Genomic DNA, 25131 nt, shown 5'->3' on the forward strand with positions numbered 1-25131 from the left:
CATTTTGAGAGGATTTACTTTCCCGCTGTTTCATTTTCCAAATTCCTCAATATTTCTGAGGACCAGAAATTAATCTTTAGGGAGAAAAACACGACGATACGGCTCAGGTATGTTTTAAGGCTAATTCATCGCTTGTAGCAGATATCTTTTCCAACGCTTTTCTCTTTAGAACTATTTCTGGCCTTCCGTTCTACACCCATGAACCATCTGCTGGGCCAAGGCGATTGCCTTCTGCTTTGTGTCAAAACATCTACGTATATCTTTCAGGGTCCAAAGAAAAAAGCTCCTGGATCTTTTGATCAGCAGTAGAAGTATGTTCAAACCACCACATGCACCTCTGTGCCCCCCCCCCCCCCCCTTTCTTTTTGGCATCTTCCTGCAAGGCCTGTGTGCTCTTATGTTACCCTCACAATGAATCCGGAACGAAGCTATCAGAGCCCACACTAAGTAGACTGATTAGTTCCTGCGTCCTCACGCGGCCAAGCTGCCAGTAACGGACATTCTAAACACAGAGAAAAGAAAATCCATTGAAAAGACTCGCCCTCTCTCTCTCTCTCTCTCTGTTTGGGCACTGGCAGCAGAAATGAGAGTTGGCACGGATTGTGACAGAAAAGAAATGTTCGTTGAACATTTTGTGCCAAACGCAGCCTGGGCTGATCAGTCCACAAAGCAGGAACGAGACCTGACTGAGACGTCCAAGATGAAAAACAAAGCATTCCCGTGACGAACTGGTATTACGCCCTTACCGGGGAAACTGGGCATTGAACAAGTGAAAAACCAGAGATGTACAACACAGAGAGGGTTAAAGCATGTATCTTCAAAATGTACCTAAGAAATCTGTCAGGATATGTTATAAGACATTTATAGACAGATCTCTCATATTATCTAGTACATACAACACAACTCAGACATGAAGTAGAGTCTGATTTGGTTGCAACTTCTCAATACATCTATTGCATTATTTCCTGGGTTTTTTTTTTTACCCAAAACTGGCAAGCTGACCACACACTGGGGGTGGTATTTATTTACCACTGCAGTGAAAAGTCAACAGAGCTGTGTTGTCAATTTGATTTGGCAATATATAAAAAGGGACCGCATTAAAAAAAAATGTCAATGAACAGACTGTTTTTATCACTTTTTTTTATTGCAGAGTCATATACATGAACGGAACAGCGTACGGGTCAAACGTGTGGTGTGCTGGGGCTGAGGTTTCGGACTCGGACCAGTTAAGGGAGAGCGCGATGACCACGACGCTGGAGGTTTAGGGCAATAGCGGTCAGTTTGGAGAACCTGACAGCTGACACATCATTGGCAACATTGCAGAGATGGATAAACTGTTCCGTCAACATTCACAAACACATAACCCACTGGCTCTGTTATTAATGCTCTGATCCCTCCACACTGTTTCACTGGGATCTCAGCCAGCCCCCCCCCTCATAGAGTTGCACCCACATGCCACTAAACGGGCCAAGGTTACACCCCCTCCTCTCACGAAAAAAAATTCATAAGGTATCTCATGTGGTCTTCAGTGTGATGATGAAAGTGTAACAGGGAATCAGATGGCTTCTGGGTAACCCTTATAGGAGTGACCTTAGAATGTTCACAGAGATTCTTAGAATACTCACAGAGAATTTTAGAATGCCTGGAGAGAATCTCAGAACACTGATAGCATAAGAGGTTTTTTTTGTTTGTTTTTTTTTGCTTTTTGGGAATCCCATCCCTTATGATAACATTAATCGAGGCAGACAGGTCACGGTGACCCAGATTGTCTTTGTGTGAGAGTTGAACAAACATTTTATCTCAAGGGTTTGTGAGAATGAAGGCTTGCAATCTATGGTCAGATTCATGAAGAGGTGCCACAGGACTGTGCATGTTTTGGTGGGATGGTCTGGAGCCATGAGAGAGCAGGGAAGAGAGGGGTACATGTGTGTGCTGTCTCAGGGGGTCATACTGAGGCACTTGCTTTCAGTGGGTAGTGGACACTTGCTCGCTTTACCATTAGCACGGGCCACAGCTGAATACAAAAATGTGGCACTATCCTCAATATGAAACATACACTGCTTTATTAACAGCTGGAGTTTCTCTAATACATGACTGTACATGCAGTGAGGTCACATGGCTGCAGCTTCTTGCAGGAGATTTTGCATTTGATTCCATTTTATGAAACAAACAAAACATTTTAAGATGGTACAACGTGTTTCCCTCCATAATTTTTAAGTATGTTGCTGCAACAAGAGTGTCTGTTGTTTTGTTTTCGGGGTTTTTTTTTTTTTTGTTTTTTTTTTAAACGCATTCTGCCCTTTCTTTGCCTCCTGGAGGACACTGCCTTGTTCAGCGACAAAGAAGAATATAATGCTCCTTTCCTTCTCTCGGACATGGAAAGAATAGCGATACAGTTAGCCAGTTTGATGAGAACGGTACGTCTAAATTTTACTCGAACATCTGCTGCGAAGAAAACGACAGCAAGCTGACTCTTAACCGAAGCTATTTCATCACGTCGTTTAGCTCCGAACACAACTGGAAAAGGACACGAAGGCTTCCGTCTTTGACCGTTAGCCCAAATGACTCAGTCTTTAATAACGCCACGCTCACCGGCTCATATATTAAACCTGCGCGTACTGTTTTCTTATTTAAGTATTGCGCTGTACCATACTCCTTAGCCTGCTGTTCGTGTTTTTGAGACTGTTCGGCGCGTGGTAAACAGATTCACAGTTTACGGTTTTAGATTGGGGCGGCCTTGGGAACGCTGGACACTGTCATCCATGTGAGTGATGAGTTTACATTAAGCTCTGTTTGGTTTTCACCACCATCACTGAGAAGGGTCCAAACTTGAGAGGCAGCGTGCGATGCTGGTGATTACACAAGGATTACACACGCCGAGCGACCGTTGTCACGGTAACAGAAATCAACAAAATAAGAGATGGCCTTTTTTAGAAAAAACAAACTTAATGATCAGTGTTTGATAAAATGTTTAAAACTGTGCAGACGAAACTCAAAAAAACTCTGAGGGAAATTCACTGATTTTTGTGCGCGAATATTGGGAGAGCACTCCAACAAAAAAGGCTTGTCATGTAAAAATCAACAGGAAAACAAAACCGTTACAAAAGTATGAATGAGAAGAATATATGGGCATATATAACAGATGACAAACAAAGCCATGTGAGTCGTTATAAAGTTCATGGGAAACTGGTCTTCACCTCAAGTTCAGTCTCTCAACAGTCCCTCAGTCAAGTTATCCAAAACAGCTTCTGAGGCTTTCAAATAACACTCCTGATCGTCATGAAAATGACAACATTTAAGATTACATCAAAACAAAACAAAAGAAAAGTAACAGAGTGAAAACTGAGCGAGTAACAGAAGCTTCGCTGTCAGGGAATAAAGACGACACAATCACTGAACGAGGCTTGCGTTGTCACGGCAACTCTCCCGTTCGCCGAGGCCTTTGCCGGCGGCCGGCCGAGAGGCCGCGGAGCGGGCACGAAGACGAGGGGAAGTGGTCAAAGTGACGTAACGCAGGAGTGTACGAAATGAATTTACGAAATGCCCTCGCTTTCACCCACCCTCGTCTGGGAAGGAGACGGAACCAGAAGTCGATGCACGGGGGCGGGACAAAAGTGAGATGTTCTCTCGTCGCCTCCGAGAGAGAGAGTTTTTCTTTTTTTTTTTCTTTTTGTTTCTCCCATCTCTCTGCTCCCATCTCTCCCTCTCCTTCTCTCTCTCTCTCTCTCTCTCTCTCTCTCCCACTCGTTCTCTGGCGGTCCTCAGGAACGGCTGCGGTCCTCTTGTGTTCCGACCAGTATTTTGCTGTAGAGTTTCTGCTGCTCCTCCTTAAACGTGTCTTTGACTTTTCCTCGCTTCAGCCCGCCGTCCCTACAGAGCCCAAAACCAAAACAAACACATGACCAGAGTGTCGGACGCATCCGTCAGCGCTGTCGCTGAATCACTGATGCATGTTCACATCACAAGATAAGACCCACAGACTGGATGCAGGGGTCGTGTGAAAGATAGTGAAACAAATGTGAATAATGAGTGTGTGTGTGTGTGTGTCTGTCTGAGAGAGAGAGACGGGGACAGAGAGAGAGAGAGAGAGGGAGGGAGAGAGAGAGAGAGAGAGAGAGAGAGAAACTGACGGCAAGATGTAATCATCGGAGCTTTTTTCGTGTGCCGTGTGTCAGCTAACTCACTGCAAACTCACCATAACAAGTCCACCAGTCCTCCCTGCCTAGCAATGGCTGCCTTAACTCGGTTAGCAAACTGCACCGCGTCCTCCCCTTCCTGTACAAAGAGAAATCGAAAACGTTTTAAAACAGCGCATAGGTTTTATTCTTAACACAGATCAAGTCTAGTTGGAACAAACCAGGTCTAGTTGGAAATTGTGACATCTCTGATGATGATTTCCATCAGGAAGCACACACTGTCCAAATCTATCATCTCCAACTCCATTCTTTGCTCATAACCAGGCCTTCCATATTGAAAGACAGGGGAGGAGTGAATAAAATGCCCTTACTGTGAGCAGTAAGAGAGAGAGTGTACACACGTTCCCTAAATTTTCACCTTGTGGTTTTCCTCCAGCATCTGAGGGTGATTGGGCCTGATGGCATTTTCTTCAGTGTGTGTGTGTGTGAAATCGTTTTTTTTGTTTTGGGAGGGCGCGTTTGTCATGCCCAACCTTTTCCTGTTATTCACAGTCAGGGTCTGGGCAGCATGAATTCACACACACACACACACACACACACACACACAGTAGGCTGAAAACCACTGTAAAAGCGTATGTGTAATGGAGTGATTCATATAAACATTGGGTGTGAGGCCGGCTGTATGAAACTGCACAGTCATCACGGAATCCTAATCTAAACCAAGGCCCACTGTGATGGGACAGACAAAAGCCCGCATGGAAAAAAAAGTCTCATTCCAAAGGGCCCGTGATTAAAACCTCCATTAAAAAATGTGTGTTGGTGTTATTTAGGTTACGGATCTAACCTGAGTCGATTATGTCTCTGAACGACTGGGATCTGCCCCCATCCAATAAAAGTAACTGTCCTTTTCTGATGAAAGTAACTGAGGTTCTAACAGGGTCTAGAATGTTAAAGAGCAAATAGCTCACGAATGTCTTACAGAGTCTCCATCCAAACTGACATTAAGGGAGCAAGGCTACGAGGAAAGGGAGCGGTAAGGAAAATTAGAACAGGGCCAAGTCTCTCAAGCACTTCATCCACATATTTGACCCAGATCTGGTACGAACAGGCCAAGAGGCCCTACAGATCCCCTGAGAAAACCAGCGCTGTGATTGCAGCGAAAAAAAAAAACATTCAGGTCGTGAATAGGCATTTTTCCACTGGTTGCTGGACCACCATTCGCAACAGAGGTCTGTAACCATGACAATGGATTTGCCTTGGAAGGATCCCGAAACTGTATTTACCTACCACTGACAGCTCGTTTGACGATCTATCAAAAACAAGCGCGGATTTGCATTGCCGCATGCAAACGCGACCTCCTGCAATTTTACTGATGCAAAGACCTGGTTTCCACACACAAATCTGAAGAGGGACTTTGGGGATGCTTGTTAATAATTTGTATACTCCGAGCGTGTGTGCGCACACGCCTACACACACACACACACACACACACACACACAGATCTGTTAAATGCCGTAGGTTAGAGTCGGGAGTGAGCACAGACACTATAGTAGAAGAGGACCAGTTCCCCATGTGGTTTGTGAACCCAGGGGAAATGATTCACTGAATGTTCAGATCATTTCTGAGAACTCTCGAGCGATTTTTCCTTAAAAAAATTTCAACAGAGATATTTTTTTTTATTTTTGCATAATTGGGTGAAAACCCTCCAGAGATATAGAAAATCGAAGCATGTAGTACGTAAAACACAGGCTGTGGCCTCCTTGACTTTCAGAAGACCGGCCGAGGAAACGCGAGTCTAAACAGTGAGTTTTTAGAGCGGAGGAAATTTCACTGAGCAACTTTAAATCAAAGACAAAGTGCTAATACCTAACTACAAAACTATACACACAATAAACACATAACAATGACAACTGATTAAAATATTCATCATGTTATGACATGCCTGTAATTACGCGGCAATAGTCTCTTAGCCTCTCTCTCTCTCTCTCACACACACACACACACACACACACATATATATATACATATATATATATATATATATATATATATATGTAGTTAGCGAGGAATGTAAAATGACATATATATGTATATATTTACGTGCGTGTGTATCTATCTATCTATCTATCTATCTATCTATCTATCTATCTATCTATGTATCTATCTATCTATCTGTTTATCTATCTATCTGTCATTTACTCGCAAATGTGACTGTATCTTAAGGAAAGGTAAAGAAATGTGGTAAAGAGTGTGTCTACAAAAACATCAAAATATCATTGTTAGGTTATAATGGGTCAGTGTTTGGCTGCGGTCCACGACTGAAACTGATAGCAATTTTACTATGAGCTCATTGTCTGGAGCTGCAAAGCATTACTTTAATCAAGAACAAGATGTTTGTCCTCAGACTGTTTCGCTTGTACTCATATGTTTCGTTTTGGCCAAAAGATGATAATAGTTCCAGGGTGGATGATTAAAAATCATGAATTTTTGATGACTTAAAAAACAAACAAACAAAACAACACCATACTGCAGCTAATGTTGCTTTGAGTTTGAATTTGGGCAACCAGGTGAAAACAGGAAGCCAGTAAACAGTCAAGTGTTATTCACGTCTAACTAGGGTTGTGTGTCGGCAAGAATCTGGCGATACGATTCGTTTCCTGATACAGGGGTTACGATTCTATATATTGCAATATATTGCGATGCTGTAAGCAAGGCGATATATTGCAATTTTTTAAATCTCATTTTAGACCCACTCATTTAATGTTAGCCATTTGCTGTTCCGTTAGCTGTACATCAGAATGGTGTCTTGCTAAGAGTGCTCTCAGATTCGTTGAGTTCCCCGAATATTTGATTTTGGCATGGCACACTTTGCAAACGGCATGGCACTTGTCAATCTCCTTAGTGCCTTCTTTATCGTGGAAGCCAAAATGAGCCCACACTTTAGCTCTGTACGCCGTGGGAGCCGGTCTAACTCTTTTGGATTCAGCCATCAGTGGTAACGTTACTATTCAGCTAGGTTTGCTAATGCTAATGTTAGCCGTGCGCCCTTACACTACTTTCTGTCTCAGTTTATGTTGTTATGTTGGAGTGGAAGAGTCAAATGGCTGAAGATAGATTACAACACTACAGTCTAGTGGTCGGGGGTTTAAACATAACACAAAATGAACCACTATCTTCCATAAATCTTTGCATGGAAGCTATTAATTAAAAATCATGACGTTTTTTTTAAATTGATACAGTGTCACAAAACATAATATCGCGATACTCAAGTGTATCGATATTTAACTGTCCATAACCACTGTCGATGCATAAGTAAATAAAAAATGAGACTGAAAACAGAGCTTAGGAGGGCACAAACACAAACAACAGAGCTCAGAGCAAGACGATTAAAAAGTGTGCGTGCGTGTGTGTGTGTGTGTGTGTGTGTGTGTGTGTGTGTGTGTGTGTGTGCATGTGTCTCTATGTGTGCTACAACCTGTCTGTGGAGCTGCTAAACAGAAGATACAGAGAATGCTAATGGACTTTACCCTACCAACACTATGTACAGATAACAGACTATCTGGGATAGTGGGATGGTGACAACATCTGGACATTGGATGGTGAAAACACCTGGACCAGACTTTGTCTATGCACTATCCTGCTAATCATCTTTGGCCAATTTTAACTCCCTCATGACTCATCCACACTTATAGACTCTGTATATTACACATTCAGTCACAGGCACTGGTCCCACGGCACAGTAAGAGAGGAGAGAACAGAAGAGAACTTCCAGTCTGTTTCCAGTCTTACCAGTCGGTTCATGGGCGGCAGGTACCAGACGCTGCAGACAATGGCCCAGCTGCTCATCATCCTCAGCAGGTAGTTCACCATGCCAAACTTACTGCTGTTCCAGAAAGCATCTCCGAAACGAGGGTCGTACTGCAGACACACACACACACACACACACACACACACACACACACAAAAACATCAATACTTGTCCAGAATAAATAAATAAAAAAAACAGAGGTGGAGAGAGAGTAAGAGTGACAGAGACAGAGGTGGAGAGAGAAAGAGAGAGAGGGAGAGAGAGAGAGAGAGAGAGAGAGAGGGAGAGAGGGAGAGAGAGAGGGACAAAGGAGAGAATACGTCTGAAAGAGGACGTTCTGACCTTGATGGCTACAGGGTAAACAGTGGCTCCGATCTCAAAACTGCCCTTTTTAAACATCATCACTGATGTGTTGTTGATGCAAGTTCCTGCGAACAAACAATTAAATACAAACAGAAACATCAAAAAAACAAACACATAAACAAACAAATAAATAAATAAATCTAACAATCCAAGTGAAGTTAGCGATAACGCGGCAGCGTCCTGGGAGTTTTATATCGAGCGAGAGCTGAGCAAAAAACAAAGCAGACGTCTTCTGTGCATTGTGACATTATCACCATGACGTCATGCCCAAAGTCTTCCAGACAGTTTTATTTGCATTTTATATTTACTGTCTCCATGGGTTCTCTGACACTCATGAACCTATCAGTGAGGCTTCCCTACAATGCTACTTAACAGAAAAAAACAACACTGAATATTACAAGGGAAGAGTGGAATTTACATATAAATGTCTCTCTGAGCGTTATAAACGCAGGTGACACTGAAACTGTAATGGCCTGTTGTATCGTCCAATAGCTTTTAGGCTCTGCTCTTGCCTGGTCATTCAGCCAATCAGAAACACAGACTCACCTTCAGGAAAGATGAGAATGGGCAGTTTACTTTTGTCTTGAACGTGATCATTCAACCTGTGACACAGCAAAAACAGCACATTATAACAAAGACACATTCAAGCACCTCACTTATTGTGCTACACAGTAACTCTCAGGAGACATAAATCACTGCACTGATGTTTTCACTCTCTTTTTAGGTTTAGTTATTCTATTGTAATTAACACCAGTCAGTTCTATACACTTGTGTTCTGTGGTTACGGCACGAAAACACTAAAAAGGTTTTGTTCATGCAGGGAGGCTAATTTAGTGTAATGCTACCTTTTGGCCACCAGGTGGCGGTCTTTGACTTCTGAGCGTTCAAACCAAATATGTGGGCAGGCTTTCACCATAGACCTCTGAATCACTCCCATTAACCCTCCATGAATCTGACCAACCTACAACACACACAGTGTTATACAAACATAGACACACACAGATACATGCACATAGTACATGCATGCACATGCACACACAAAGAGAAACAAAACACACTCAGCTGCCATCTGGATGGATAAATTTATGACTGTATTATCTTCCAGATGTTGTTATCTGTAGAGATATGATGGCTATATAAATGAGCTATCACACGCACACATTGAACACTGGTGCTTAGGCTGAGCTTTGACGTGTCTGTGGTAACAACACATATGTCACCAGTTTCCCCAATAAAAGACATTGTAACTTCCTCTTGTCCTCTCTTCAAACACTGGGCTCAGCAGTGCACAGCTGATCACTCAGAGTGTATGTGTGCTTAACTGCTGTGCCATTAGGTGTCTCACACACACACACCCATACAAACACACACACACACTCACCATTGCATAGCAGCCATCACTGGCCAGGATGATGACATCGATAGGCGACGTATGATTGGCCACACAGATTCCACCATTCTTAGGTTTATTCTCACTGTTACAGAGAGAGAGAGAGAGAGAGAGAGAGAGAGGGAGAGAGAGAGAGAGGGAGAGAGAGAGAGAAATATGTTGTGATGTTGTGCCTTGAAAAGATCAAAACAGTGTAGAAGAAACAGTGAGGAACACGTTGCATGAAAACGTTTTAATTTCCCCCTCTCGAAATTAGAGAAAGATGTTGCAATAAAACGCTCCAACGACGTATGCCCACAATGACGATCAAAAATCCACACAGCGCACACCAAACGCACAACACGTCACAGAAGGACGAGAAGAAGTAAGACCAATCAGTTACAAATACAAACTACAGTGACTGAGAGAGAAGCTTCACACATTGGCCTCGGTGTGTGAACGACTGTGTGAAATGGTGCTTAATGCTGCTTGACTCCACCTGATCTTGAAAACTTTGCTCCTCTCACAGTAAGAGGATGAAATGGTCTAGTTTAGACCTACAGAGGACACCGACGATTTTAGACCTGACATTCCACACGTTATTCTCCTTCTCATATCAGATTTCAAAGAGAGAGAGAGAGAGAGAAGAGTTATGGAGAGACTTAGCAGGGAGAGTGAGTTAGGAGAGATAGAATTTGGTGGAAAGAGAGAGAACATGTTATGGGAAAGACAGAGAGAGAGAGCGCTTGATACAGAGGGAAAGAGCTATAATCTCATAGCTCTATGCTTCATTTTATTTTATTTTATTTCATTTTATTTTTTTTTTTCGTTCGTGGAAACGTGCGGGATATCTCTGCCGGAACACCGTGATCTTAAATCGGTTTATTTATTATCAAAGCTATTCTGTCTACACAGCAAGACCAGGCCTGTAGGAGATACCAGCACATAACACGCATTCTCAGAAAGTCGAAGAACCTTCTGTTCTCTGCTCTGTCACACACTCTGACCTCAGTGGCAACAACAGACCATTCAGACACCCGTTTTCTGCCTGCTGGCTATTTGCTGGAAGGTTTCAAGAACATTCATGTAAATGGAAGACATGTCTCTACAATAGAGCACAAGACTAGCCCATGTCTGCCTACTGATTCACCTAAAGCCTACGAGAAACATGAAAACTACCAAACTAAACATGATGTAATGTCCACCAGCGTGACTTGTTTTGAAATTGTTTATGTGAAACTCGTGTCTGTGGGCGAACGTTTACAGGTTTCTGTTAAGTGCGAGTTTAAACGCGGAGCCCGCGTTTGCACCCAGAGATTGGTGATAATCTCATTACGGCTGACGGGCGAACGAGCAGGAGATAGGCTCTGTTCTCCTCGCTTCACTGACCTCCTTTAACCTGCCAGAATGGGAACACGATGAGTGACAGGCTAATGGTCCAATCAGAGAGTCTGTTCTGAGTTCACTCACTATTTAAATAAGTAAGATAAGCAAGAGGAGGGGAAGACAGGTGAGACTGTCTCTAAGAATGAGGTGTCCTGTTTTACCGTCTGTGTGTGTGTAAGGAAGAGTGAGACAGACAAGGGCTTGTATAGTGTTTCTTTCTGATGGGTTTCATAATTAGGTAACATTGGATGAAGTCCTGATTAAGGGTAATTAGTCTGAAATGAACTTCCCTCTTTGAGTGCTAATCAATACATACACTCATTAACGGGTCATCAACTGTGTTAATCACCCAGCATAGTCATCAAAAGAAAGTCATGAACATTTCCTCAAGTGTGTTTCAGTGTGTGTGCGTGTGTGTGTGTGTGACTGTGTGTGTGTGTGTGTGAGCGTGTGTGCACGCGTGCTTGTGTGTGTGGAGGTCAGTGTCTGACATACTGAGCGTGATAATTACTCGCTCAACAACAAAAGCCCAATTAAAATCAATGCAGAGGACTGACATTCAGTCAATAAAGCAGCGGTGTCTCTGGTTTGTAATGCAACAGCAGAGCCGGCCCAGTCAGAGTACAGGTTACAGAGAAACCAGCTGCACACTCACTCACATTTCAACACCACAGCAGGAAGTGACACAACAGCGCACAGACCAGGGTACCAACCCAGAGCAAAGACACACACACACACACACACAGATAACCACACACACACACACACACACAAACACACAGAGAGCTTTCAGAGCCACTTCCTGTTGTCTCACAGTCATGAGCAGGGGCACAAATCCTGCCCTGCTGCAAATTAGCAGATTGTCCCTTTAAGAGCTTAATGTGTGTGTGTGTGTGTGTGTGTGTGTGGGGTATGCTGTTAGACATATGGAATGCCAGTCAACATATGGTCCATGATCTGTATGACATCTTTGTGTTTCTAAATGCTGTTCTCTTTAAAGAGAATTTAAAGAGACTTCTGGTCTGTTGTTTGTATTAGGTCTGTGTGTGTGTGTGTGTGTGTGTGTGTGTGTGTGACTGTCAACATGGTTATATACAGCGCAGTAACAGGAGTGAGAAGTAAATTATGGTGTGTGTATGGTGTGTGGTGTGACTACCAGTGTGTGTGTGTGTGTGTGTGACTGTCAACATGGTTATATACAGAAGTGAGAAGTAAATTATCAGGTGGTGTGTGACTACCAGTGTGTGTGTGTGTGTGTGTGTTTAAATGTATGTACATGGCTGTCTGGCCATCAGGCAGATCTAGGGGTATTATTAGTCTCTGTGTCTGTGTGTGTGTTTGTGTGTGTGTGTCTTGTTATTTGAGTCAGAGCCATCTGGGGGGATGAAGGGGAGGTGAGGAGATTTGTGTGTGTGTGTGTGTGTGTGTGCCTGAGTGTGTGCGTTCGCGTAGGAGAGAGAGAGACATTCCGATGGATCTGAGTCATAGAGGAGAGTAACTCCTTCAGGCAAAAGTGTCCGCTGTGGAAGAACGTCACCGTGTTTTATCTGACAAGACTGCAAACCAAATTAGGTTCCTCCCCTCCAACTGTCCTTCAACCTCAAACCTGACTGACTGAGAGAGTACCAATGCCACATGGCATCTTTATACGTGAAACAGTCCGATGCACCTGAGCAGGCCCAAACATAGCCGTCCTCATGAGACACAGTCAACAGGCCAGTCATATGCTGCTAGCTCAGCAGGATACGAAGCTAAAGGTTTCCCTAACTAAACACGATCTGCAAAACTGACCACAGTTTCCATACAAACCAGTACACTCACTGAACAGACAGGAGAGGAAGGGGGCAAACCGTGGGTTTCACAGCGATTGCTCTGAAAGCCATCGCAGCCGAAACCTCCAAGTCTGAATTCAAACCAACTACAGCTACGGCCCTCTAAGTCAGTCTGTCTGCTTTAGGACAGGCTCCATAACTGACCAGTCTGTCTGCTTTAGGACAGGCTCCATGACTGACCAGTCTGTCTGCTTTAGGACAGGCTCCATGACTGACCAGTCTGTCTGCTTTAGGACAGGCTCCATAACTGACCAGTCTGTCTGCTTTAGGACAGGCTCCATGACTGACCAGTCTGTCTGCTTTAGGACAGGCTCCATAACTGACCAGTCTGTCTGCTTTAGGACAGGCTCCATAACTGACCAGTCTGTCTGCTTTAGGACAGGCTCCATGACTGACCAGTCTGTCTGCTTTAGGACAGGCTCCATAACTGACCAGTCTGTCTGCTTTAGGACAGGCTCCATAACTGACCAGTCTGTCTGCTTTAGAACAGGCTCCATGACTGACCGGTCTGTCTGCTTTAGAACAGGCTCCATCACTGACCAGTCTGTCTGCTTTAGAACAGGCTTCATAACTGACCAGTCTGTCTGCTTTAGGACAGGCTCCATAACTGACCAGTCTGTCTGCTTTAGGACAGGCTCCATCACTGACCAGTCTGTCTGCTTTAGGACAGACTCCATAACTGACCAGCTTTCATACTGCGCAATGTTATTCACTGTCAATGCATTCGCAAACACCTTTCCCCTTTAACAGGTTAGAAAAGACAGAGTTAAACTGCGTCACATCGTCTGGAGGGTCTCCCAGAGCAACCCTCAGGTACTGCCGGTAGCTATGGAAACAGAGCAAGCCCGGTGCTTCATACTCGATTACGGGATTTGCGCGCTGTGACACCCCAGCGGAGTAATTAATAATTCTGCCATGCTGTTCCTTTTCTGTGCTACAGGCCGTGTTTCATATCAAAGGAAAATAACCACAGAGAAACAGCAGCCAGTGTCAGTGATAGATATTATTATTGCCTGGACTCAAGTCAAATACACAAAAAAGGGTCTAACAGACCACGTTCAGGGGAGGATTACAAATCGACGGCGGCGTTCTTGTTTAGAGCTCTTCCGACAAAGCGCGTAATTAACGGAAAATCTGTCTCGGAACCGGAAAACAATCCAAACAGAAACGTCTCACGGGAAATGCAGCATGATAGTAGACAAAAAGCAAAAAGCATGGGTTAGTGATGTCACTCAAACAAGGACTACGCATTTAGCCAATAGGACTTCTGATTGATTGAAGCCCTTTATTCTGATTGGTGGACCGTCAGGGCTGAGAGGGAGAGATGGAATAAATTGTGAGGAGAGTTTGAGGAGAGGTGTCGGGGACAAGAGAGTCGTACCTGTGATGGTAGGTGATGATGGCAGTCAATGCTCGTTCACAGATGCGATAACACATCAGATGCACTTTCTCACTGAGGAAGTTCTTCATCCTGTACGACATAGCGTCACACCTCAGATTAACTGTTTATTTCCGTTAGACTATGAAAACTGAGGAAACGGTAGTGCTAGTCATGTTATATGCAAATCAATGACGCTTTAGAAGGCTGCTAATTGGACAGTGCATGGGAGTGGATTTGAATGCTTACCTCCCATTGGGTAGGAAGCCAATCACAGTGGTGAAGAACACCAGCAAACCCACACCAGTGAAGGCCAGCGTTACCCTGGAAACCACAGTAAAACAAAGTCAGTCAGGTCATTGACCAAAACACAAGAGAACTATTTTCTTAAAAGGTACACCATGAGTATTATGTCTGGTGAAGACTACCCTGAAAGTGTGCTTATGTTTTAATCATAACAGTATAAAAACGCTGAAGTGAAAACCTAGGTTCACTTCAGAAACTTTGAGCCAGTCTTTTTATTTGAGTGAGACTCCAAGTCTTATGAAATCTCCGATTTGTATCCTACCTTCTGAGTGTTAAACACAGACATGCACGCACACACACACACACACACACACACACACACACACACACACACACACACACACAAGTATGCACGCATGCGCGGACACACAAACACACACACACACAGGCATGCACACACACACAGACCTAAACTAGGGAATATGGGTTAAAACCGTCATGGCCTAATCCAGATGAAGCCCCATATGGCTGCAGGACAGGGCAGGACAGGCGGCTTTAGCCCTGGAGCTCCTCATTAGCCTGGGTCACTCACCAAAGACCTGGGCCTGTGTCTTTCACACTCTTCTTTATGACAATGAACTGGCCCCTGCGACCAGCACCGTGTTAATGCAGGTCAGACTGCCACTTAAAACGCACAGCTAGAACACGACATCTCTGTATTTAAACCGGCGCGATGAGCCGCCCTAATGTCACTTCTCTCTGCGCGTCTTTATAACATTAAATTCAGAATGGCTGGTACCAAAGCAGTGGGAGTCATTATGAGTTGAACACATCCTTCTACGACTGTACGTAAATTTAAAGTGGCTGGTGTTGAAGCAGTGTGAGGGTTCATTATGTGTTGAATAATAAATGTTTTATTAAGGGTTGTAACCATTTCTACAGGCATTTATGATGCATTAGGGTAACTTTGTAAAATCATTACATATCAATATTAATATTAATAACATAGGCATATTAATTAACATGATACAAAAAAAAAACAGTTTACCATAATAATCTCTGCGATTAGTTGCTAAATAAGGGGGCGATAGACCACTGAAATCAACGTAATAAAATACCACCCCAGCAGTTCCACCGGCGGCCCGATTAATTCAACTCGCAAGAGCTTTCGAGCATTATAGTCGCTAACCGCCTACAGTTCGCTATTTTAACTATTGAGTAAACAAACAAGTTTCAAGCTTACTGACGATAAGCTGCCAAAAAACAACACATTCCTCAGTACGGCCGCTGAAAAAAATGCTAACGCGCTTTGTCTGGCGAGATTTCAAAACAGGCTACTCCTTATTTTTTTGTTTTTAAAACCTGATTGACAGGAAACGGACGTCTGTCCGATAACAGTAGCAGGTAACAGTGTGTTCCTGGATAGCCTCGGCCCGCAGAGTCGCGGCAGTCCGGTTCCTTGTGCTAAGACGCTAACCGGCTAGAGACCGAGACTTAACTCTGACATCTGTGTTACAGATCTCATTAAGTTAGAAAGAGGATGCGCGCACATAAACGTCCTTACAAGAAACGTTCCGGAGTCAACAGAGTTCGCAAATAAGAGTTGGCAAACAAAGGTTAACTCCAAAGCAAACGACACAAAAGACTAGCAGCGTTTTCGCGGTTATATATTTATGGAGCCTCTGCCTGTCTGATCTGAATATTCACAGAACTAGTCAAACCGTATTCCTGGGATTGCTTTTCCCTTCACAAGAGACCTGGTTTTATTTTTATTTTTATTTTTTTGGTTCGCACTTCCCTTACGATAACTGTCTGTCTTTGGATCTTTCAGTGCGTCTCCTTCAGTGCGTTTTCTCAGAAAAGCCAGAGGAAAGCCTGTCTTTGCAGAGCAGAAGGTAATGGCCTAATTTAAGCAAATGCGTTTGTGACTACAGAGGCCTTCACCAGGTACAGCTTGTTTTTTTTAGTTCACCGAATTCCACACTCTGTTCGTCTGTTTCTCTCCTGATCCAAGTTTCATTATTTTGTCCCTAGTTCGCTCTCTGCCCTCTTCATTCACACACACACACACACACATCCACCCACACACACTCTTTCTCCTGATTACTTTTTCATTTTCGCTCTCTCTCTCTCTCTCTCTGACCTGAGCGGGAGCAGGAAACAGTATCGGATGACCACTCCGACCCCCCACAGTACGGTCAGTCTGGTGCTGATATGTTGGAAGTTGTAGTTGCTGCGTGTCAGCAGGTTCCAGGACTCCAGCTCTTCTGCTGTGAAGCGTTTGGTGACCTCGTCGTCCACGATGCTCTCCACGCCTCGCCGGCAGAAGTAGAAGATGTCCGACATCTCAAACTCCGAGGAGCCGGCGGAGGAGCTGTCCAGGTCCCGGTTGCTCCCGCTGCGCCGAATCTCTTTAATCTCCTCCTCAAGAGAGGTGGGCTCCTTGGCTATGATACCTGGGCAAGGAGGAGAAACACAAAACGATCTCATGCCTTGGTGTATGGTGAAATGCACAGGTGTATAGTGAATTGCACTGTTGTATGGTGAAATGCACTGGTGTATGGTGAAATTCACAGGTGCATGGTGAAATGCATTGGTATACTGTGAAATGCACTGTTGTATGATGAAATGCATAGGTGCATGGTGAAATACATTGGTATACTATGTAAAACACTGTTGTACGATGAAATGCAAAGGTGTATGGTGAAATGCACTGGTGTATGATGAAATACATAGGTGTATGATGAAATGCAGTGGTGTATGATGAAATGCACTGTTGTATGATGAAATGAGTTGTTGTATGGTGAGAAGAATTGTATGGTGAACTGCACTGGTGTATGGTGAGATGAACTGTATGGTGAACTGCACTGGTGTATGGTGAGATGAACTGTATGGTGAACTGCACTGGTGTATGGTGAGATGAACTGTATGGTGAGATGCACTGGTGTATGGTGAGATGAACTGTATGGCGAGATGCACTGGCGTATGGTTAAATGCAGAGGGTCTTACCATTGGTGTAAGGTTTATACAGATGATGGTTCTTCTCTTTAGCTCCTCTCTCAATCCTCAGTGTGGCCCACTGTAAAACAAACAAAATTCCCATTAGCTACATAAACAAGATAATACCCAACAACAGCCTGGCTCTTCTCACAGACAGAGTACAATTAGACAGCCATTAAACCCTGTGTTATTGGATTTGAACCCGTCTGGAGGTAACTGTGCACAGCACTGGGCAGATCTACTGTGTCTTCAGGAACAGAGAGGGAGAGAGGGCAAGAGAGAGAGAAAGAGAGAGAGATTTTTCATTTTAACACCATCTGTGTTGTTATAAATATTTACACTGAATAATCTAATCACCAACATTCTATCGCCACATGATCACCACTCAAAAAAGAAAAAAAAAAAAACAATACAGAGAAAGTGATGAAAAGAAAAGAAAAACTGAATATCTACCCATTCGTGTACATGCCACATACAATCACATGAAATAGGATTACCCACATTCCAGTACAGAGACAACTGAACACACGATGTCACACTAACACCCTCGAGGCTCCAATTCAGCCAAGTCATCTGCTGATCTGTAGCACTTTCAGTCAGTGAGCACTCTGGACCTCACTAAAGACAGTACAGAACACTTTGCTCTTGTCCTTGCTTAAGACTGCTCTTTCTTGTCTAATATATCTCAGACTTTGCTCGTCCAAGGATAAAATTAAACCGTTGACGTTTGCTGGTAATGATTATAGTTAAAACCTAGATATACTGCTGGACATGACTATAGTTAAAACTGAGAACTAAAAAAATCTTCTTGAAGACTTCCCCAAAATAGTGAGAGAGAGAGAGAGAGAGAGAAAAAGAGCAGTGAGTCTTTCTGTGGCCTCAGGCAAATGTCTTTGACCTTCACAACTAACATTACTATTGATCAGCATTATTGATCCATAGACACAAAGAGGTTTTGTTTTTAAACAGTAAACAAAACATTTACAGAGACACAGAGATGTGTGATGATTGAGTGTTTTGACATTTGAGACAAAAGCTTTATCCAATCAGCACCATTCAGTCAGAGCACAATTCATTATCACTCAGAAGTGTCGTTGAGAACTTGATGATGCAGCTGGAACAATCGGCTTTTGTGTGTTAAAAACTAAAGGTGTAGTGATGAAGACTGACGTCAATCAACTAAAGAGGAGGGTGGGGGTCATAAAATCCCTGACAAATGACAGTAATCTCACTGATTACAAAAATATACATTTTCATTGTCTACTCAGACATCAACCTACCAATCAGACTCAATCAATCAGAAATCATGTGACTGGCCACTCCCCCACTGTCGCACAACACAGACTGATCGACCAATGAGATGAAAAGCCGGGAACTCCAGAGGGTTCACTAAACTCTTCACAGCGACTGAGAGAAGTGGTTTTAAGACGAAGGTACCAGCACTGAACACAGACACAGGCACAGACACACACGCACACACCCCTTAATGTGTCTTTCTCGAAAGCTCGGGCAAAAAGAACAGAGTGTTCCCTTAGCATAAGGAACAACAAGCAGTATGTCTAAAGCATGTGGGTGGAGAGCCTTTCTCTGTGTGTGTGTGTGTGTGTGTGTGTGTGTGTGTGTAGCTGATGCCGTGCTCGCCCATGCTCCGGTCGTCGGGGTTACAGAAAGAGCCCATGCTGAGAGAAGTGTGTACTGAGTCCGTGTGACATCACGGCTGGTTACGTAATCTGGATGTGTCTATAGGCCAGCCAAGATTAACCCTGTTCCTCTTCATCCACTGACTGATCATATGTCTAATCTGAACAGAGATCAGAAAAAAATACATGTCTCTCTCTCTCTTTCGTCACTGGGAGACTGAACTATTACAGTAAGAAAGAAAAAAAAAACATGTGTGAGACTCACTTAAAGCCACTCAGTCATGTAGCAGTCAGACATGACTTCCTTCCTGAAGAAGAGTGGCATCTGGGGTCATTGGGCATTTAAACAAACAAACAAACAAACAAAAAAACCCAGATACGAACTCCAGTTTCAACTTGAAGAGTTAATATTTATAGTAAACTGCCGAGAAAATATGTTTTCTATTCAAGTCTATTTACCATGGCCATTCTGCCATTAAAAATGACCTGACCACATTTGAAAGGATTATACCCTGTCATACTCATTTCCTATGATCCTCTCCCATTGACTGGGACTTGATGATGTCTGCATTGGATTAGTGAGTGAATGAAGACCAAGCAACGCTAAAGGTTACAGAAAAAAAGAGACCTGTTTGGAGTCAATCTGTGCATTCCAACATAGGATGGATTCAGGGGGGTGTAAAAGAGGGCAAACTAGGGGGGGGTAGCAAAGCTCGTGTGTCCGTACAGGGAGAGAGACAGCACATGTGGTTACATAACAGTGCCGGGGGGGGGGGGGGGGGGGGGGGGGGTGTTGTTGGAGGCCATGGGGTGTGAGCCGAATACCTCAGCACACAGATAAGCAACAGCTGGACTGCAGGGGCCCCGTCATCCCCCCAACCCCACCCCCCTTTTCCACCCCTTAGTTTTTTTTTTTCCCCTCTCTCTCTCTCCCTCTCTCTGTCCTATATCTCTCTGGCTCTCTGTGACAGACTGGTTTGTAAGGAGGCTGCTGAATAGGCAGGGGAAAATAATACTCAGGCACACAGCAGTGAAACTGACGGGTGACCACTGAGGTCTGACAGTCCGTTTCAGGAGAGTGAGAGAGATGCCATTCACTCTGCCAATGACACATGCCGTGGGGGGGGGGGGTACACACACACACACACACACACAAACACACAAAATACCGGGAAAATGCACTTTGAGTTCCTCAAGGAGCCAAACAAGAGAGTCAGTCTGAAGTGGTCTTTAATGACTGGATAAATGTCAAAATGCTTTTAGATAACAGAGAAACACATGTACACATATAGGCCTACATCTCCAAGCAGTGATTCTGACGAAAAAACACAACTCAGAGTAACAAGCATAGTCTTTCTGTCTCCCTCTTTGTCCATGCTTTTTTCCTCTCTTCTTTCCTTTCATTCTTGCTCTCCGTCTCTCTACCTTCTTTATTTCATTTCATCTCTCTTTTTCTCTCTCTCTCCCTCTCTCTGCTCTGAGGGTGCACTGAGAGGTGTCTCTGAGGTCTGTTCTCTCAGTGGATGGTTTATTTCTGGAATATGACCCCTGATTAAATGCAGACGACTGATGGACTCCGAGCTGCCCGCAGGACACGGAGCTCCAAGATCATTAACACCTGCTGAAGTTACCGCCGACTCGGCCATCCTGCCACCGAAACGACACACGCAAAACAAAACGCACGCTGCCAAGCCTTAGCCGAACTGCGATCTTAAAACTCAATGGATTCCGTCCGCAGTTTTTACCTTTTTGCCTTCGAAATACGACTTGTGTCCGCATCATTCAGTCACCAAACAGGCTCTAAACACATCAAGAGAGAAACCAGAGGGCAACTTTCCGTATTATTGATTCCTGCCGGCTAGTTTACCGCGGTCTCGCCGTTAAACGCCATCTGTAAGTTGAAAGCTGCCCTGAACGGGTTTCACAGACCCGTTCGAGCAAAAGCAAAAAAATCATCCAGGGGAAGGGTCTGTTCTCTCCTCTGAACTAGCTCAACTCCACTCTGCTTTGGCACATGAACCACTCTGTTCACAAGCTCTGACAGGTTTGGCCGCAGCTCTGGGTGTGCAGTCATACATGCACACAGAGACTGCTCTTTTGAGCACTCATGCATTCTAATCTCCAACCAGCCACATAACACACAGCTGTTAACACAGAGATAAAACCACAACGGTTTTTCTTTTGTTTTTGTTCTTTTTTTTTTTTCCTTTTTGGAGACAGCCACCAATGTTGGTGTCAGGAAAAGAGATGTTTCTCCGAGGCGTTTTTTTTTTTTTTTTCGTCGTGGCTCGTGAATGAAGGTTGGAGTGGCGTGACCCCGGAGCGGTAGGAGCGAAAAATGAAGGGCTCTGGGTCGTCTAAGGTCGATCTGTGATATCAAAACCGCGCTGCTCCTGACTGCTCAAGCCTCCCCGGCCAAAAGCAAGTTCGTTCCCGTCCTGTCCTACTTTGTCCGGCAGAGGTAACGGCAAAGCCCAAACGAGGATACTCATTTTCACAGTTTTAACTGGATCTACGTCCACCTTTCTCACGCTCATCTGTAGAGTTTTTTCCCCCCAAGGGACTCTAGTCCTGATATGTGTATATGAATTTAATATTTCATGTAACTTTCTAGCTTTTTTTTTTGTTTGTTTAATGTCACTGTTAATGTGTCCCAGAAAACCATGAAGTGCTTTGTGATTCTTAAAACGAGTCAGGGCCATTACACTAAGAAAACAAAAGCTTTCAGGGAGGTGAAACAAACTCAAGTGTGTACAGAGACAATGGGAGGGACAGCTACATCATAACCTGAGGCCAAGTGCTTTATGTGTCTAGAAAACTGTGTACGGTCCTCGATGTGCGTCACAAAAACCAGCAGAAAACAAGAGCTCGCAGAACACGGCACACGGACAAGGGGAGAACTGTGTCAACAACAAAAGTTCAGGTGTTGACTACTTGAAAGAAAAAATGTAAATAGTGAGTCAAAATTTGGTTTTTAAATGTCATACTGGCACCTGGTCCACACAAACATTTCTGAGGGAGACATAATCACTCAAATATATGTTATCCACATTTTTAGGACATTTACATCTTTGCATTATTCAGCTATGCTCACACGTATTACACTGTGTACGTTTATATGTATTCATATATAAAAGGTTGGCTAGCGCTGTATAACAGAACTAATTTTAATATATCTGAACTTCGTGTCTGATAATCTACATCCAAGCACAGAACCAGTTTACGTGGTACAATCGTTCTACCGTCCATGATCTTGTCAGTACCACTTACCTCAAAGACTTTGAGCAGGGTTTTCATATAAAGCGTCCGGATACCGAAGGACACGCCGAAAACGGCCGGTACGATGATGAAGACGAGAAGAAGAGTGAACCAGACGGTGAAGGAAATGCCCAGGAGCATGCATAGCAGGTTATCAAAGGGTGAAAAGAACGGACCCATCTCTGTGATCTTAAAGAGGGATTCTTCGATGAGGAAGAAGAGGGGAAGAAGAAAAAACAAAAAACAGAGGAAAACTGGATGGAAAAGCCCTAGACTTGTTCAAGGAGGCTAAGGGCTTGACATGTTTCAGGGGCTCCGTCTCCGTAAACTATCCAGAAATAGAAATCTCACGAAGTCAAGGCAGGTACTGAAGTTCTTCATATTTACGACGGCAGAAATAACTTCGTGGTGATTTCAAAATCAGCGTTTCTTTTGCCAAATCTCCCCAGCGCCTCTGAAGATAATTCTTCAGTTCTGACTCCTTCGGGCTTAGCTTCTTGACCATGTGTTTAATCAGTTAACAAACGCCTTTTCAGTACTTTGCATAGATCCAGTAAACATTAGTTCTGATGACTACATGGTATGATATATGGAAGAAAATTTCTCCCGCAGGTGATCGCTATGCGAGATCTAGTACGCTGCCGGAATTCCAGGTCCCAGACGTAAACCAAAAACAATTTTCCCTCCTCTGTCCTCGTGCGCAGTCGATTAAGGTGTCGTCACCTAAAGAAAATCAAAAGAAAAGGTTAGTCACACTATCATCAGCTAGATACACTGCTCCGTCACTCAGAAACTTTGTATAAATGGAAATATTATGCAGATATGACGGGACTCTTTAAATGATAATTAGCTTTAGAATCCGCGCTCTGACATGACTAAGGGCAAGCTAATAAGATATAGCGCTGCGTCCAAAAATAACATAAGCAAACCTGCCGTGGAATAGCTCTAGCCAGCCACATGTTGCGATTCAGTCAGGTAATCCAATGACTGACATGCATTCAGGGTATCGCGACACTGTCTACAATACTGAATTGCTCATTTTGCGTCCCCCGAACAAGGAGACATTTGAGACAAGCGACTCAGACTGGCCTTCAAGCGCCCGGCTTACATAATAGCACGTCTTCCAGAAAGAGAGAGAGAGAAGGCATTCATACCACACATCTGCATGTTCAGCTCCAACACAGAAAACATATTATTGTTCGGGTGACGGAGGGCAGTGACTTTACGACTTGACGACTACAGAGTACATAATCATAGAGGGAGAATACAACAGTTCTGCTAACTCACAATATGGTAACTTTGTGTGCCTCTACACTAGAATGTAACAAGCATTGCAAATGTTTTGCGTATACGTTAATTATTTTTGGTGTTGCCAGGGTTTGCCTGCATACACAAAACTACGGTGTGCTTCTATATGCGATAGCTACATCTCAGCAACCAAAATAAAGAGGCGCAGTAAACTGGTCACCTTACGCTACCAGTTAAACATGAGTTAAAAGAGTACAACGCAAATTATTTTGACAGCCGTTATAAATGAAACTTCACTGTTTAAGGGAATTTGACTAAAAGTCTCTAAAGGGGCAATGCCCTTATTGTACGATAGTTTAACCGTTAACTTAGCCTGCTACGTTACGGTTAAGACTCGGAAATCCAAATCGTTCTTTCTGCTACCTTAATTTCGGTAAACAAGAATAACAATCTACGTTGACATAAAGAAGTAAACTGATTAAGCGATACTGAATTAAACTGCATGATCGTGACAGTGTCCAATATTTGCCTAGCTGGCTAGCTTTAGCCGGCATTAGGGATGAAACGGTAGCGTTAGGAGGATGAACTCACAGCTGGTCTTAACAGAACAAGGATTTAAATGATCGGATATACGACAGATCAATCAACCGTGTGTGACCGTTTTAAATTATATGTACTTGCCTGGCTTCATTAACATTTCTTAGGACTGCTTACACGTCTTCCACATCAGGCCTCCTATCCGCTTCCAGCCGTCCTCTCTCTCTCCTGACCGGCAGCACTGTGACAGAGAAGAACAGGACTCTCTCTCCCGTACTGTCCTCCTGACGTGTGCGCTGGTCCTCGCTTTACACACCTCCCTCAAAAACTGACATACATCTGACATCTAGTGGTTGATATATGAAATGCACGGATGCTTACATAACCAAGCTAAAAGTAATGAATATACTTCAAAATCTGTTTTCTTTTCTTTTCTTTCTTTCTTTTATTTTTTTTTTTTTACTTTTATTCTCTTATTTTGTTATTTTGCAGTGAAAAAAACTACACAAATTTAAATGCACCTTGATTGATGTCACATTTACAGTCTATTTTTGTTATTGTCTATTGTTGTTACTATTATTTAAGTAGCAACAACCAACACCACCAACAATGACGGTAACACCAGCACTGCAGCAGCAACAATAACTAAAAGAACTTCTTTTACTGCTGCTGCTAATAATAATAATGATGATGATGATATTATTATCATCATCATCATTATTAAGAGGAAGAAGATGAAGAAGAAGAAGAATAGCAACAATAATAATGATAATAATAATAATAATAATAATAATGATAATAATAATAAAAGTAATAATAATAATAATGTACTACATTTGTAATACATTTGCTTTATAGTTTGGAGAAATATGTTTATGCATTTTAATTCTGAGTATTTTTCACCCATGGTGTAACCCTGTGATAGTGTTA

At 43.4% G+C, this 25131-nt stretch overlaps 1 protein-coding gene across 1 annotated transcript; it reads right to left on the reverse strand.

The window, feature by feature from the left end:
• Positions 1-3761: 3761 nt before the first annotated feature.
• Positions 3762-22596, reverse strand: LOC115815899 (glycerol-3-phosphate acyltransferase 4-like). The gene is made up of 12 exons (XM_030778871.1): positions 22429-22596; positions 17528-17597; positions 16662-16974; positions 14522-14596; positions 14276-14365; positions 9689-9782; positions 9153-9268; positions 8854-8909; positions 8287-8372; positions 7926-8054; positions 4196-4275; positions 3762-3870 (listed from the first exon to the last, which is right to left on the reverse strand). Exons 1-12 carry the CDS (start codon positions 22594-22596, stop codon positions 3762-3764), a joined length of 1386 nt encoding a protein of 461 aa, XP_030634731.1.
• Between the last annotated feature and the right edge of the window lie 2535 nt (positions 22597-25131).

Source organism: Chanos chanos, chromosome 1 (assembly GCF_902362185.1).
Source record: "Chanos chanos chromosome 1, fChaCha1.1, whole genome shotgun sequence".
Classification (NCBI taxonomy): domain Eukaryota; kingdom Metazoa; phylum Chordata; class Actinopteri; order Gonorynchiformes; family Chanidae; genus Chanos; species Chanos chanos.